This window comes from Thunnus albacares, chromosome 4, assembly GCF_914725855.1.
Source record: "Thunnus albacares chromosome 4, fThuAlb1.1, whole genome shotgun sequence".
NCBI classification, from domain to species: domain Eukaryota; kingdom Metazoa; phylum Chordata; class Actinopteri; order Scombriformes; family Scombridae; genus Thunnus; species Thunnus albacares.
This window is the reverse complement of record NC_058109.1, coordinates 4,142,008-4,159,457: the sequence shown is the minus strand read 5'-3', so window position 1 is coordinate 4,159,457 and position 17,450 is coordinate 4,142,008. Positions and strand designations below refer to the sequence as shown.

General features: G+C 37.1%; 1 protein-coding gene and 1 long non-coding RNA gene across 6 annotated transcripts in view; one reads left to right on the top strand and one right to left on the bottom strand.

The window, feature by feature from the left end:
- Positions 1–912: 912 nt before the first annotated feature.
- matn4 (matrilin 4) overlaps positions 913–17,450 on the bottom strand; it is a 35,143-nt gene continuing 18,605 nt past the window's right edge. The window contains exons 5-17 of one of the 4 annotated variants that reach the window (XM_044349371.1): positions 16,990–17,221; positions 15,320–15,442; positions 14,491–14,613; positions 13,805–13,927; positions 11,777–11,899; positions 10,601–10,723; positions 9,798–9,920; positions 7,583–7,680; positions 6,941–7,072; positions 6,444–6,627; positions 6,138–6,290; positions 4,445–4,549; positions 913–2,535 (exon numbers count right to left, since the gene is read on the bottom strand). In XM_044349371.1, the coding sequence (XP_044205306.1) occupies positions 2,477–2,535; positions 4,445–4,549; positions 6,138–6,290; positions 6,444–6,627; positions 6,941–7,072; positions 7,583–7,680; positions 9,798–9,920; positions 10,601–10,723; positions 11,777–11,899; positions 13,805–13,927; positions 14,491–14,613; positions 15,320–15,442; positions 16,990–17,221 (1,701 nt within the window). In that variant the 3' untranslated portion in view covers positions 913–2,476. The remainder of the gene's footprint in view (positions 2,536–4,444; positions 4,550–6,137; positions 6,291–6,443; positions 6,628–6,940; positions 7,073–7,582; positions 7,681–9,797; positions 9,921–10,600; positions 10,724–11,776; positions 11,900–13,804; positions 13,928–14,490; positions 14,614–15,319; positions 15,443–16,989; positions 17,222–17,450) is intronic. The other 3 variants (XM_044349373.1, XM_044349374.1, XM_044349375.1) reach the window with 3 other exon arrangements.
- Positions 7,050–17,083, top strand: LOC122980937. 2 transcript variants are annotated; one of them, XR_006403118.1, is made up of 6 exons: positions 7,050–7,135; positions 9,459–9,595; positions 11,824–11,891; positions 15,348–15,453; positions 15,844–15,891; positions 16,995–17,083. It is a non-coding gene; the product is annotated as an uncharacterized LOC122980937 (long non-coding RNA). The 2 variants fall into 2 exon arrangements; XR_006403119.1 differs by lacking the exon at positions 11,824–11,891.

The window sequence follows — 17,450 nt, the reverse complement described above, 5'->3', positions numbered from 1 at the left end:
AAAATATTAAAAAAAAGTTTTAAAAAATCTTCAAAAATAGTGAAAATGTGCAAGAGCCTGGGAGGGTTCACGGAAAAGAAAATAACTAATTTGTGCTCTTGATTTAATGATTTATGCTTTCAATATAACCAAATTCACCCTTATGCCATTCTCTCATCCTGTGTACATCCTCACTATTGATCATTAGGATTTAATTAGGTTTTAGGCTATTTTGATCTTGGACTGAGATATGTAGATATACTTCAGGTTTTAGCTTGTAAGCACAACACTGTCATCGCTGAAATCCCTTTAATGTATTCTGCGACAGTGGTTCTCAAACCTTTTGGTGTCAAGGACCCCCCAATTGATACACATCAGGCCATGGACCCATCTGATAAGATGTAGTCTTAGGGATCCCCATCTGATAAGATTTAGTTACTGTATTCCATAACTGTCTGTACTGTCGACTGGCAGATTAACAGTGAAGAACAAAACCTATGAACAGAATAGTTATTCTTATACATTCTCTCATTGAGCTAACTTCTAGTCATTGAAATAATAGTGAAATTAAAATATTCCCCATTTTTCTGGGGATCCCCTGGAAGCACCTCAAGGACCCCTGATTGAGAACTACCATTCTATGGGATAATGCACTTCTTAGCTGTAAAACAACAACAACAACAACAACAAAAACAAACCAAGAATTATTAAACTGAGAGCACAAATTATTAATTTGAGAGAAATTTTTTTTTTTTTTAACAGAGTATCCAACTGAAGTTCAGTGAGGGAGAAACTCAACTGCTTCCTTTTATGAACTAATCAACCATTTTCATGTCTACAAAATGACACAAGGCCTTAAAAATATGGAATTCTGAAATAGAAATGAAACCCAAGATGTAAAACACTTCCCAAAAACAACACATCACTCAGAAGTGAAAAGTTCACTCTTTTATTGCCTTCTGTGCTGTAATACAGGGATTCATCAGAAAAATACAAAAAGGTAAAGCTATTAGAAAATATACAAAAACATACAGGTATCCAAATATAAAGGGGTATAAATTTCCGGTGGTCTTTTTTTTTTATACAAAACTACAAGAGTGAGACAATCTACCACACTGTAGTTGAGCTGGTCATATTAATTTACATACTGTAAAAGTACTGGACTGTAAATCCTGTAAAGCTTCTCAGGGATGATTATATAACTGACAGACAGAGAGATTTCATTATTTAAATTGAATATTAAAAGGTCAGGTTATTTTTCCTCTTCTTAACGCTTGTTGACAATCACGTGTTAAGTGTTAAGCTGGGATTGTCATGAATAACTGCCAAAAAATGCAAAGTGTACATGTTAAGTTCACTGAAAGACAAAATGTAGAAAGTGCAGAGTGAAAGAACAAATTGTATTTACGAAAATCATTCTTATTCATAGTAAAATACTGTCTACTGATTCCTATAATGTCATCACATTTTCTCTACCAACAACAGACCACAGCTTCAGTAAATAGTGATACTTTAAACTTCCTAACTTCCCTTTTTAAAAAAAAAAAAAAAAAAAAATCTAAACCAGTTTCAACTCACCATTGAAAAGCCACTTCAGCCTGTGATCAAAGCTCATTTCTATGGGCATTAAAGTAATGATTCTGTACCAAAAATGACCCAAACCAATTTAATATTGGGAGTGGTAATAACACTTCATTTTTCTTACTCCTGTTCTTCCCTCTCCAGCTTGTTTATTTGCTATTCTACTGTTGGTAAAAAAAAACTACTATAAATACATCATATTTAACAAACCGTACAAAACAGATCAAGTATAAATAGGGCACTAAGAGAAACAGACGAATGATGTGTAACTATGTGTGATGAAAACTGCTACTCATATTTTCACTGAATAATGTTTTGTGCTTTTATCTACTATCTACAGTACATTGATTACATCTAGTTTACAAATATAGCCAACATGCCTACAATCCTCTTTGTGCGTTTGACTGCACAGATGAAGTGCTATAACATATGTTACTGTACATGGAGGTCAATAACAAATGTTACACAATCTCTTGAATGTATCCTTAATTCTGTTTATGAATGAACACATGTACACATACTGTAGGTATGCACAAATACTGTCCATGAAGTTCGGTTTTACAAAAGCATCTGTATTGTTATTCATCCTGTTAACATCAGTTTGGCACACTGATAGGAGGGAGAGTGGATGTGGTGTTGTTTTTAAGACAAAAAGTGTACTAATGATGTAATTTACAACTATAACAGAAGTATAATTCTATATCACAAGCTGTCAGATAATTCTCTATGAGAGTGAAGAGCAACAGACCTACTGAAGGCTACAAAGGCTTTATGAAAAGACACTTTGGTTTGTCCATTGACTGGTAGGGTTTCTGATTTCGCCTTTTTTAAAGATCTTGCCAGGATGTGCCCTCCTCTTCCTTATTCTGTTATTCTTCCCGTGTGACGTCCTGTTCACTCACTGTAACGACCTGGATTACTTCCTGGAGAGAAGCTGGTTCTCCAGCTGCTCCAGACGAGCTGTCATTCCAGACAGTGGTCAGGTGATTAAGGAATAATACAGATTTACAGGTGTTTACTGTAATTCTGCACATAAATACAAGCATACAAACATTTACAAAATAGGACATCTATATATATATAAGATGTTTTCCAGTAATCTAATAATCATTGATCAAAGAAAAAGTCTGACCTTATTCTGTATTTTCCTTATTGATATATACACAACCCATGAAAAGACCATCTCTCATTACTTTCTAAGCCCCAAGCCCATTGGTTCCTACTGAAGACACACATCTTTAAAAATGAGTCACAAATATACAGGTTCATTTTTTAAAAAAAAAAAAAGCTCAGTAAGGTACTAAAACAGCTGGGAACAGTAATTTTTTACAAATTATACTAAAACAGGAGGAAATAGTGCATTTGTGAGGGACTATTTAAAGCAGTAGATGAATCCACATTTGGTGCTCTAGTGATTATTTCTGGCAGCAGGATGGCGTGTGTGTTTGTGTTTATTTTGTCAAAATAAACTATACTTGTTAGTGGATCAATTCACTAATGGTTTTGGTCTTTTCTTGAGGTTTCCACTGATTCTTTTTTTTTTTTTTTTACGTGGTGGGACAGACGGGTTCAGTTAAAAGACAGATGTAACTACAACCTTAGTTCCACATCTGTAAAGTATATTATCTTGGCTTTAAAACTGCATTAATCACGTTTTTTTTATATTACCAATGAAACCAATGACTACATGTAATTTGGCAAAATCCTCACAGTAATGAATCCACAGAGAAACGTCACCCAAATTTGGTGTATTTTCCTTTCTTAGCCAGAACTGGAACCTGTTTACTCCTGTTTAAACTGCCCTCAACATCTTACCACAGACCCAGATTAGGTCCAATTAGAGTCAGTGAGGCTTCTAAAAAATATTTGATTGTTCATGTTCTTGCTGGAAAGAAAGTCTGGTTGTTTTTGGTTCATTCCCCAATGTTTTTTAAATAAGTGGTCATTTTTTTTTGGCATTTTATGTCTCTATACAGTAGGGAGATGACAAGAAATGAGGGGACAGATGGGGGAATGACATGCAACAAAGATCCCTGGCCAGATGTGAACTGGGGTTGTTGCGGTTCTTGGTCGGCACCTGAACCCTCAAGCCAGTGGTTCCCAACCTGTGGGTCAGGACTCCCACAAAGGGTCTGAAGTGGGGCTGCAACTTAGATTATTTTCATTATTGACAAATCTACTGAATATTTTCCAGATTAAACAATTATTTGTGTGGTTTGTAAAATGCTCATGTCCCAGAGCTCATGGTTACTTTCCAAAATCTCTTTGTACGACCAGCGATCCAAAACGCAAAGACAATCGATTTATTATCACAGAGGAGTATGAAAACCAGAAAATATTTATATTTGGGAAGCTGGAATTTTTGCTTAAAAAGTGACTGACACAATTATTTGATTATAAAAAATGTTGCAATAGTTAACTTTCTGATGATCGACTAATGGATTAATTGACTAATCATTGTAGCTCTAGTCTGATGTTAAACCTCAGGGGAGTTGCAAGAAGATTAACAGGATAGAAAATCAGGAAAATATGTTTCTGCTACCTTAAATTATGTTCTGACATTCCCCTTGTTCCTATTCAACAAATGAGTGATACTGGGATATATCAATAAAAATGGACCTGACCTGACTCTTTGCTTTTTTCTTGTGAATTACACAATTAGTTTAGGTGTTTCAGAGTTTTAAAAAAATATCAAATTAAATGATAAAAATCACTCTTTGGTTAAACTTGTCATAACTGACAGAAATACAACTGTAGACATTGTTTTGTTTTAAGGGGTCACAAGCCAAAAAAGTTTGGAAACCACTACCCTATGGCCACCAGGGCGCCCCAGTTCCTTGCCTTAGGTGAAAGTATTTGGATGAAGGTATTTTTTAAAGGATATGTTTCTGTGTGAGCTGCTCCAGGCTGCTCATGGTGGCCTGCTGGAACTCCACCAGGCTCTCGCAGGCACATGGATCCTTCACCTCAATCTCCCCCTGACTCTCCTCTAAAGAGATATACAGAGAGGAAACAGACAGAAAAGTAGTACATTTATTCAAAAGTACATTTACACAACACTTTATATATATATTCTGAAATTTTATGCTTATCACTTCAGCACAATTGTCTAAAAGCTTAAAAATGTTAATGCATTAAAACAACAATAAGTAAAAACTCTAAAGTACTACCATTTTGAATTTGTGTGTGTGTGTGTGTGTGTGTAAGTCTGACTGTCATGTTGTATTTATATCAGTAGGTGGAGCCATACAACAAGAAATCATTCCAGCAGCTCATCGCCCTACACAGACTCTGGGACTGGTGTCACATCAGAAACTCATCTTTTGAATTATATTTTGTTTTTGAGGAACAAAATCTTTTGAATATACATTTATTTATTTTTACTATGTTTACAATGCTTAGGTTAAGTGAATAAAAATTCTGTACATTTTTTAAGTTAAAGGACAGGTCTCCATATGAACAGTAAGAGGTTTTCCTCACTGTAATCATTCCTCCTGTTCATACTGGCTGTTAAAAGATCTCCTACAAATGTGCTTTCGATGTAAGTGATGGGGACCATTTGTGCAAAAATGTATTTAAAAGTCTCTGTGAAGCTTATACGAGGCTTCAGCAGTCTGAGTTAGTCATATCAAGTGGATATCTGACACATTTACAGTCTTTTTAGCATCAAATTCCCTCTTTGTGTTTCCTCGGACAGTGTTTCCCTGTTGAGCTGCGGTGGAAGTATAGTAACAAAAAGAGGGACTTTGACACTAAAAAGACTGTAATGTTGAAATATATCTACTTGATTTGACTCATTTGGACGCTGAAGCAAATAAACTTTTAAACACATTTTTGACCAGAAGGAGGACTGTGGATTTTGTCCTCCATCACTTCCATTGTAAGTGCATTATGAAGGGATCTTCTAATGGTCAGTATGAACAGGAGGAATGATTACAGCAAGAAAAACAGGTTTCACTGTTCATTTAGGCTCCTGACTGTTGTTTTAAGACAGACTTGAAAAATTGTGAACCCGTCCTTTTAGCTTTAACAATACAGTCGCAAGTAACACTCCCTTGTTTTAATTGGTCAAAATTAATTGTGATATATTTCTAAGACCACTGTATGTTTTAAATGCAAACTCTTTATCTGCAAACTAACTAGTATCATACAGATGATGTGTTTTAGTAAAATATACAATATTTTTCATCTGAGATGTAGTGGAGTAGAAGTTAAAAGTTGCACAATGGTAAAATACTCCACTTTATCCATTGGTACTTGTGTTATCATACAGTACTTAAGAAAAGTAGTTTGTTCTTTTCAACTGATTTTCCACTATACAAGCATGTAGGATGACCAGTTATCATTTTGGCAGCATCAACTAGTAAATCATTAATAAATAGTTGATAAACTGTGGGGATTATTTGTTACTATGACTTGCAGTCAAAAAGATTTACAGCCTGTTAAGAACTCAAGTGAAATGTTTAGTACTGTTGTATGCTTCGTCTCTTAAATGGCTCCTGTAAATTGTGAATATCCTGTCACACAAAAATGACAGATTATTTTTTACATGTGCTTTGTATAATAGAATATCGTACCTGGGCAGACATTGAGTTTGAGGTTCTCAGCGATGGTGCTGATGGCGGTGAAGTCAGTGGTGTAATAGAAATGTTTCTCAACAGGCTCTGATGCAATCTCACGAAGCTCGTCCTCCACAGCTTTACCAACACCCACAGCGTACATGGTAATACCTGCACAGAAGCATACACACACAAATATCAGTTTAATGTCAACATTCATCTATGGTGACTGGAACCAGATGATTACTCCACCATCATTAAGATAAAAAACCTGTGGTTGTGGTTTGACTCTCACACTGGCTGAGTCTCAGCAGAGTTGCTTACCGGCTTCTTTGGCCTTCTTGGCGAACTCTGTGATGTCATCCTGGGAGCGTCCGTCTGTGAAGACCAGGCCGATTCTGGGAATGTTGCGGCTGGCAGGACGAGCGCCCTCTGCCTCTGAGAAGCTGTTCTCCAGCATGTGTTTTAGGGCCAAACCTGTCATAGTACCTTTCTCCATGTAGTCAACCTACACAAGGACAGTAACAACAGTTCAAGCACCAAGTGTACTGTAGCTGAAATCAATACACAGTTGATGAGACGCAGGTCTCAGTCTGGATCCAGCATTTCTTTAGGCCGTCAGGAGACATTCTCCATCTATAAACTACAAGTGAGACTGTGAATCAGCACCATCAGACCTGTACTGTTAGCTCATCCACTCATAATGGGCAAGTATCAATTTTGGCAAAAAGTTCATTAATTGTAATCAGTTTATCCATCCATCAGTTTTCTGCCACTTACCTCAGAAACTCTAAACTGAAGATCCTTCATAAGTGCTTTACCTTCATGACTGCAGCCTTGATCTCATCTGCGGTGTGGTACATGTTGAGAGGGAACTCTGTCCTGACCCGGCTGGAGTACTGGACCAGACCAACTCTGGTACCGTGAGCGGACACATCCAGAGAGTCCACAACCTGGAGCACAGGAGGAGGAGGAAGTGAGGGATATTCATCTGACACAGTGAAGACAAGACAAAGGTACTCTACTAATGTGCCTCCATTTTTATTCGTTGGTTTATTAACATACTTTTTTTGTGAATTACAAAAGAAGATTCCCACTTGGACATAGACATATTTGATTAGACACCTCTGTACATATCACACAAACCATAAAATTGAAAATACGGATCCCATATCGCCTGTGCACTCAACAAAACAGGCAATTGTCAAATGACAAATTATAAATAACTAGTTACCTGTTTTTGTTTTGGTTCTAAGTCTATGTTGCAATAAACTATATTAGCTTGAAAATCAATTCGTAAGACTTTAACTGCGCTGTGTAGAAATGATCAATTCTTATAGATGGATAACTTTAGATTTAATATTGTAACATTACTGTATATTTAGCTATGTTTGTTGTTATTTGAGGTATGAAACATAGTGACATTAAAATTCTGTGGTTGTTAATATGAAAACATGACCCACCTGGTTGACAAACTTTTTGACAAGCTCAAAATTTTGAGGACGGACACTCTTGGAGCCGTCGATCAGAAGCACCAGATCAATGTTGGCAGACTTGCAGGCTGACAGAGAGAGAAGAACACTGAGAACATACAGACGGCTGATGATTGCTCTCCAGAATTTCTTAGATATTACGTATTTTTTCTGTTGTAAAGCTCCATTTTTATTTGTTTTATATCCTGACCAATACATCGACTTGATAGCTTATAACATATACATATACATACATATACATATAAATATATGATATTGGCATATATATTCCAGCAGATAAACAACAATAAATTTCAGCCCAATAATGGCAAAGACACATATATTTGAGATGCAGTAATTTAGAAACAGTTACACCATCACATTGTTAATTTTTCAACTGTAACATGTCTTTCATAGTTGTCTCAGTGCTTCAACAACCCAATCTAAAGAGATCCTCATCAAAAAATATTTATGTTAACATGTGTTAAAGAACTAACAGTGGTGCATGTATTGTCATTAAAGTCATGATCAATGTATGAAAAATGAATGTACAATATGGCCTCAATATATAGTATCAGCAAGCTGATATCAGTTTGATGTCAGTATTCAGATATACTGTAATAAAACTGGGAAAGAAAACTAGATATTTTGCTTACAGGTTTTCTGGTTACTATGTGTGTTGTCATAGTAACAAAGGATGTCTTGCAGTTGTCTGCATCAGTTGGAGCAGAGCTCCGTCAGAATAAATCTTGAAAGGATGATAAATGAGACTGACTGCGCTTCCACAGATCTTCACATGGAGGTGCTGTGTGAAGGTTACTGGCAGGTTCGCTCGGCTTCCCCAGAGGAAAAAAAAATTCAAAGATCATCATCTTTGTCCAGCCAGTTTCTCCCAGAAATAACTGGGCTGCTTTTAACATCAGTGAGGGATTTAGTTTATTCTCTTATACATTTTAATTTCATCGCTTTAGAAATAACCCCCCCGGTTTTTCTTACTCTGATCCTCATCTCACCATAATTGATCTATGGAGTGATTAAAATGGCCTGACACCTATTCATAACAGATTTGTTACATTTTGACCTAATATACTGTATATTATGCACAGGTAACACTTGCCCCTCTCACCAGAGACCTGTGTTCATGTCCCTAATTTCAGCTGGTTCTCACTCCCAACTCGTCACATGTGGCGTCACTTTTTAACGTGCAGGGTAGTCCGATAGACTTCTCTTGAACTCCCACAACATCTGAAATAGACGCCATGGGATTGATGACGTCTATATAAGGTGACAAATTTCAGCTTGGTCGCCAGAATAAAACGTTGGCGTTGTATGTTTCTGCAAACCACAGATACGCTGAATATGTACATTTCAACACCTGTAATACGGAGCATATTAACATTTCAACAATACGTATCGTATCGACATTTCTGAAGTGACGCACTTCACATGACATCTTTATAAACTGACTTACTTTCTTATTAGGAGGTGGAGGGGTTGGTGGATGGCTTGCGACATTGTTGGCAGAAAGTTGGAAATCAGCACAGAGCACGGTTCAAGGCCAACTTGCCGTTTTTATTTTATTTTTTATTTTAACCCAAACCATGATCTTTCCCAAACCCTAACCAAGTGGTTTTTGTGCCTAAATTTAACCAGACCTTAACCACCATGTTCTTACATCATAAAATATAATTATTTTTAACAGTGACTACCGTGATACTCCATGTTGAAAAATTACGCTAAAGGGGTACCAGTGTGTTAAAAAGTGATGCCGGGGGTCCTGACCAAGCTTTGATATGTGACGAGTTGGGAGTGAGAACATGTTGCTAATTTCCAATTTTAACTGTCAGATTGTTTTCTGTTGTCTTAGACTGATCTAATACAAGTGCAGTAATGATGGTGACCTCCTGCTCCAGCTCTTGCACCTTTATCCTGCACCTCCTGCTGTTGGGTCCCAAAGGACCCACAGGATCTTAATCCCCCTGCAGCCTTCAGTGCAGCAGAGTGGTGAGTTTCTGCAAACTAAATTTGTTGATGAAGTTGTGTTTTTCATGATTGTAACTGAGGAGAAACATTATTATAAGGTCTGTGTTGAACCTGCTCTGTTATGCTCACACTGGCGAATTGTTTTGAATTTGAACCTCAGCATCTGTTCAGGCAGGTCAAGTGTTTAATATTGCACAGACAATAAAATAGAGAGTCGACTTACTGCCGCAGCTCTTGCCGTCTTCCTGCAGCAGTTGTCCCTCAGGACAGATACAGTAGTAAGATCCTGGAGTACTGACACACTGGTGCTCACAGCCGTGCTCCACTGTGTTACACAGGTCCATGTCTGCAGAAACAGTTGATTTACACATATTACATAGAAATTACACCTGCACAGACATGCAAACCAGAGGTGTGATTAACTAGGTACATTTACACAAGTACTGTAGTACTTTTGAGGAATTAGTGTTTGATCATTATCATTCATTAAAACAGAAGGTCAACATTATGGGACATTTATTTACCCAGCAGCTCCTTTAAAGCTCACTAATTTATACGTTGTTTATTTAATACATACAAAAAAGTGTGTGTGTGTGTGTGTGTGTGTGTGTTTAATTTGCCATTTTACTGGAGGTTATGTGCCAGATTGTACAATACTTGTAGCAGATTTTATTACCTTTGTACAAAGCCAGGCGAGCTGCTTCCTCCTGTCTCTAGACTTTGTGCTAAGCGAAGCTAACCGGCTGCTGGCTGTACAGTAGCTTTATATTTAAAAGTACAGATATGAGAGGGGTGTCGATCTTATCATCTAACTCTCTGCCAGACAGCAAATAAGCATGTTTTCTATAATGGTGAATTATTCCTTTAAAAATTGTAGAGACTTTTTTTTCTTATTTATTTTATTTTTTCTCATCTTTAACAACAAAATGAACCTGTAATACCTTTTGACTCAGGGATACAGCGGTGAGAAAACACATGTAAGATGAGTTCATGATTTTATATTTTATGTGTGTGAAATTCACTGACTTGTGCAGGTCTTCTTGTCCTTGTTGAGTTTGAATCCTTTGTTGCAGTCGCAGGTGTAGACACCAGGAGCGCTGATACAGATTTGTTCACAGTCGTGTTTTCCTTCGGCGCACAGGTCAATGGCTAAATAACACACACACACACACACACACACACACACACACACACACACACACACACACACGCACAAGTTATTTTGCTTGTATATTTGATTATAGAGTGTATAATAGTCTGTGATTTTAAGGGTTTTCTTCTGTGTTGATGTGTGTTTGTGGTTCTACATGTCTGCATGCATGAGCAAGTGAAGTCAGAGGATCATGAAAGAAAAACATATTTTCCACTTCAATTTATTAGAAGAAACATTCTCCTAACCACCTGATTGAGAGATGTGGTTAGGGGCTGCAGCTAATGATATTTTTTTTATGATTCAACTGTTCATAATTTTTTAGATTACATAACGTTGTCCCTGAGTCCAAAGTGATGCCTTTAAACTGCTTATTTACCCTGACCAACAATCCAAACACCCAAATGGATTCGATTCATAGCAACATGAAACAGAAGCAGCGAATGTCGCATTTAAAAAGCTGAAAACAGCAGTTGTTTGGTATTTTTACTCGAGAAACTGACATTACATTTACTGATATTTAAGTGTCTTTGAGTGCCTTTTAAAAGAGCTGTATGAATAAAATGTATTATTATTATTACTAATTGTTATCAAAATGGTCATTAACCTTCCTGTTGTCCTCGGGTCAATTTTGTCATTAGTATCCTGACTAAACTTTTACATCTACAGTCTGCCATAATCCATCAACATATTTTCCTCTGATCTCAACTATGGTTAAAATAATTCATAATTTCTTAGTCAGGATGCTGTTTCGAAACCATTTCAATTTTTTTGATGACAGTCAAAATTGACCCGAGGACGACAGGAAGGTTAATGACCATTTTGATATCAGTAATAATAATAATACATTTTATTCATACAGCTCTTTTAAAAGGCACTCAAACCTTGGGTCAATTTTGACCCGAGGACGACAATAAATAAATCAATCCAATGATTTCAGCTTTTCCACTTCACATGGAAGGAAAAAGACCACTCCACGGTAGGATAAATACATCAGGACTGTAAATATGTATACTTGTGTAGGTGTGTATTTGTACGAGGGCCTGACTAACGTGTGCAGGTCTTCTTGTCTTCATTGAGTGTGTATCCTTCGTTGCAGTCGCAGGTGAAGACGCCCGGCGCGCTGACGCAGATTTGTTCACAGTCATGTTTCCCCTCGGCGCACAGGTCAATGGCTAGATAACACACACACACACGCAAACACACACACTGAGTTAATGTTTGTGTGTGTGTGTTTAAGACATTGCCATTTTATTGTTCTGGCAAAAATATATTTTCCAAAACAGACACTTTTTTCTTTTCTTCTGTGCAAAAAATATGAAAACAGTCAACATTTGAGCCAAAGAGTTTTTAGTTGTTAGATTTTTGTTAGATTTTTTCTCTGAGATGAGTGAGTGACTGTGATCAGGGGAGGATAAAGATTAGTTCAATTAACCAAAACTATCACACGGCATCAGGATGATCATAAACGCAACAAATATCTTGGATATTTCCTGTTGTTCAGTTGTGTTCCTTCAAAACTTTTATCCAATGTGACTCACACAGACGGAGCTACATAATCTCTAAACAAGCTTGTGTATTCAAACATAAACCATAAACCAGGTGTTTTCAAAAAGCCAAAAACAGCTGAACCAGCAGGCGTGTTCTCTAACACTGTTGTGGTATTTGGGTTAAATGGACGACACAATTACACGGTGTGTTACCTGTGCTTTGAAGATTTGTACGGCTTCAAGGGAATAGCAACTTATTGCTAGGTTGTATCCAAAGCTTGTAAATTGTCTTCATTGCACAGTTTTCCATCAACAAGATCCCATACTGCAGGTGTTGATGTGTAGCTATGAGACATCTGTGCCCGTCTTCATGTATGAATACTGTCGTGTATAAACATGTTGGCCGCTTGGTTGCATGTGAATATGTAGTGGCTGTATGCGTGCGTGAGCGTGACATTAACAGGTTGAGATTTTCAGTCCAGTGATGAATATTTGTCTTGGAATGAATCGTCCAGTAGTCAGTGTTTAGAGTCAATGATTAGTGTGTAATTAGAAGGATTAAGGATTTTTCTCCATAATTGTGCTCCTGGCAGATTTGAAAACATAATAAATATCAGTAATGTATCTTGAGGTACTAACAATCATTATTATGGCCACAAATTATACTAAATCCTGATTGGCATGCAAATAACTGTAAAAAATCAGTGTTTGGAGACACTTACATATAAAACAATTATATTAAGCCAAATCAATGCTCATGGAAAGTAGTGATGAAACCAGCAAACTGAAGATTGTTACAGTAAACCAAAGATATCATATCAGTCAAAAGAACTTCAGTGTCTGTCATGTCAGTCAAAATCATGATAATTTTCAGTTTTTTCTTGTTTTCTCTGGTAGGTTGCAATAAGATAAGCACTCTGAGGTGTCTTAATGAGAGAAAATTGTTAATTTAGTTGAAAGAAAGCTGTGACGTGTAGTGATTTGGTATTTTTTGCATGTGTTTGGTGTCTACCTGCTTGTTTTCTCATATTGAGATACCTTGAGTACTTAAAAGATTTGCTGGAGCATTTGACTTTTAATTGCCATCATGTGATATATATATATATCATGTGATCACTCCTCAGCTTGGACGGGGAAAAGGGCAAGTTTGTCACTAAAAATAATGCATCTGCTGCAGTTTGGCATCATTTTGGAAATGGGAATACTTCAAAATTTATTCCCAATTCAGGATCAGTGATCCAATAACTCGTGTTTCCACATGGATACATGGAATGTGCTATTCGATCTTGGAGTTTTTTGGAGAATATAACAGCTGAATCATAAAGTTTTAAAAGGCTTATGATGCATTTGTGAAAATGCTCAGTGGAGCGTTGCCACCATGTCATGAGAAGTAAGAGTGTAGACGAGCAGTGACCAAAAAAAATTCATCATTCAGCAGCTTGATTCCCAGATAATCTTAAAATTATCTGGTTAAACCATATTCCAGTTGGAGAAGGTTAAATGGTTTTAGGCAGGTTTCACTGTAATACAACGTGATTCTCATCATACCAATGGACAACATCGATTGATATTTTTGTATTCATTACTTACCCTGGCAGGTCTTGCCATCTTCCAGCAGCCTGTAGCCCTCGTTACAGCGGCAGTGATAGCCGTTGAGCACACTCACACACTCATGATCACAACTGTGGTTCCCAAACGAACAGTAGTCGATCACTGAGGGGAGGAAAGCAGCAAGGCCATAAGCAGCAGAGCGAAGAGCAGCAACATGTGTGGGACTGCATCTATGTTCCTCTTGTCATACAATTAATCTTACATTTAACAAGAAATGAATTGCTTCTAACAGGGTTTGAAAAGTTGTTATGCTGTCAAAGTAGCACGACACCTTCTCTTAAAATGTTTGCTATCCTTAAATTACAACTACGGTTATGGTTGAAAGTCTTTCTTGATTAAAAAATTAGATTAAGGCTAGCTTTTTTCATAATTGTACTTGATTGATGTACAGAATTATAGAGGACATAAAGGGAATTCTTCTGAGACAAACGTCAGCAGGAGGAACATAGTGCGAACACACACTCGGCTTCATGAAGCAGCAGAGAAATCAAGACTCAGCAGCTTGTGAAGGTCAGAATCCATTTCAGCATGAATGAACATGACATGAATTCTTCTCAATGTAAAGCCAGGAGCTCTCAGCGGTATTTGATAGGTGTGTGTGATCATATGATGTGTATGTTTTGTAGTACAGTTTCTAAATGTGTTTGTGTGCACGTGAGACTAACTTGAGCAGGTCTTCTTGTCGTCGTTCAGTTTGTATCCTTTGTTGCAGTCGCAGGTGAAGGAACCAGGTGAGCTGATACAGATTTGTTCACAGTCGTGTTTCCCCTGAGCGCACAGATCTATGGCTGAATCACACACACATAAACATAAACAAGATATGAGTTTTGAGTCACTATTACCATTATCATTAACTGTGGATCACTGAATAATCTCACTTTTTCCATGCAAGCATCTTAAACCCTGGATCAGTTTTTAAGCTCTGTGTATCTGCTGACATTTGTGTTCTGTCTCAACTGGCAACTCTGTCTCCTTAAAATTACTAAATGTTTTTTCCACATTGGGATTGAAACATAATCGCTGGCTGAAATATATTCAAAGTCAACATCTTTTTGAGTGAAAGAAGCAACATTTATCAAACACACCGATTGTCATCCTGAGTCCTGTGTGTGTGGCTCGGTTTAGGCAACAAAAGCACCTTGTTTAAGATCAGCACAAGGATATTATACTGCAAGATTGCATATTTTGATAGAAAACAAATTAAATATTTCATAACTGAACATTTTATTTTTTGCTGTTGCAAATTACTTTTTAAATATAATCTCAAGGGTTGCAACTAGTACCAGTAAAGAAAATCTACCTCTATTTAATGGTTCCTCATGTTTAATGTACATCTGTAACCAAATGAATACAGTCTGCTGTCATTTTGTTAGTTGTTTTATATAGTTTGAAACAGATTGGACCATAATTAATTGAATTGCCATTAATGTGTGAACCCAGTTGCGATCATTGATCATCATCCCACTTGTGTGACCGTTGTCATTTTTGTGTCACCTGAGCACGTTTTCCCGTCATCGTTCAGAGTGTATCCAGGCAGGCACAGGCAGTGGTAGGAACCCGGGGAACTCTCACAGATGTGCTCACAGCCGTGATCCGACTCCAGACACAGATCCACACCTGCACCAGAGGTGAGATCAACATCAGCATCCATACTAGAATAAGTAGCTACAGGATCATATTCATTACTTGTCTTAACAAAATCATATCACAGACAACAATGTCGTCATAATAATCATCATCATCATCATGATTTGTGACATCACAACTAGTTTGGAGCTAACTGTGGTCCAGTATGCAACTTACACCTGTGTGATGTGTGTGTACAGAAGGAAAAACTTCTAAAATGAATAATATTTGCATATTTATAGATTCTGGATTTTTTAATTAGAGCGGATGAGTAGATGTAATTTACTTTTTTTTTCTATCCAGGTAATGATTATTGAAAACAGAGTATGTTTATATTTCTTTAAACATCTCTGGAGGATCTTTAACATTGTCAAAAATGACAAATTTTGCAGCTGGAAAAAATAACTGCAGCATCCACTACTGTGTGAAGAAGAACTCAAGTAAGGAAACCAGCAAAACATCTGAGTCAAACTTAAGTTTTTTTCTCATTCATTTCCAGCGTAACATGTGGAGGTTTATGCTTTCAGCGCTGCTTCTCTTTCATATCGATCAACCAGTAGAAATAATCTCACCAGCTTCTAACTGTGTTGGTTGGAGGACTGCTGGGGAGTTGACGAGATGAGTTAGTGGTTTTATAACCGCACCTCCACCCTTTTAACTATAAATCGCCTTTTTTGATAGGTTGATTCATTTATTCCTTCTTATTCATACAATTTCTTATACTTTATCTGTTCACCTGCCTTTACTCTTCTTTTCCATCTCCTACTGAGGAAAGCCAAAGATTTTTTTTACAGCTGCAGTCAAGTCTAGAAAAATAGCAGCATGAGGAAATATTTTGTACTTAAGGGATTTGAGAGGGCTGTTATGGAAAAGTATTAGGTTCTATGGGGTGAGATGGGCATGGTGATTTTTTATTCAGGCTAGACATTCAAAGTGTTTTTAATTACATATAGAATCTCATGTTGTCCCAGGTGAAGCCAGTAGCATAAAACTTCAATTCCAGAGACTTGGCTGAAGGTTTTCACTTGTCTTATGTTGATGTGACTTCAAATAAAAATAATCCATTAGTGGCATGAAATGTTTTTACTAGTTTCAGATGGGGATTTTATAAAAATGTGATGTCAAATCCATAAAGAATTGCTCCTCTCATAGGTCTAGTGTTCTATAAGATTTATTTTTATTTGTATTGAATGCCATCTTGGAAAAGTCAGTTTCAGTTTTCACTTGACAGTAACATTATTTAATTTCTCACAATATCTGCTCAGTTTTTCATTGTGCTTCCTTTACTCACATGAAACCTGAAATAATGTACTTAAATATTAAAGTATACTATATCCAGACCAAGTCAACATAAAACCCAGAGCCAAATGTTATTTGATCTTGGTTGTGGATGTTGTGTTTGTCTTAAAAGCCAATTTTAAAGACAGCCAACTATTTTTAAAGATCCTGTTCTGATTGAAAAATGTCTTCAGCAAATATAAATCATGAAAATGCTAAATATATGATTTGGATAAATAGATAGAAGGGTTATTTTTTACCGCAGAGCTTGTCCTGGAACTGCAGTCCAAACTGGTGAATGAGATCGAACGACTCCACCAGGAAGACGTGGTCTTCGAAGGGTGGGGACGCCATGGCCCTCAGTGATGTCATATCGGCTCTGGCGACTCCCACGGCGTAGATCTCGATGCCCTTCTCTCTGGCCTCAGCTGCCACCTCTGCCACGCGGTCCTGAGGACGTCCGTCTGTCACGATCACAGCCACGTTTGGGACCTGAGGAAGAGAAGGAAGGAAGGAAGGAAGGAAGGTGATACAGTGATAATTTCATAGAAGGACACATACTCAAATGCCAAAGTCATTATGAGCTATTTGTGCATAAACTTTTCTCAAGACGAAATTATATCATAAAAGCTTCAGTTGAAGTGACTATAATCGATATATTTATAATAACAATGTCTGAGCTGACAGTGTGTAATTGGTTGTAGCTCATAGTGATGAATCT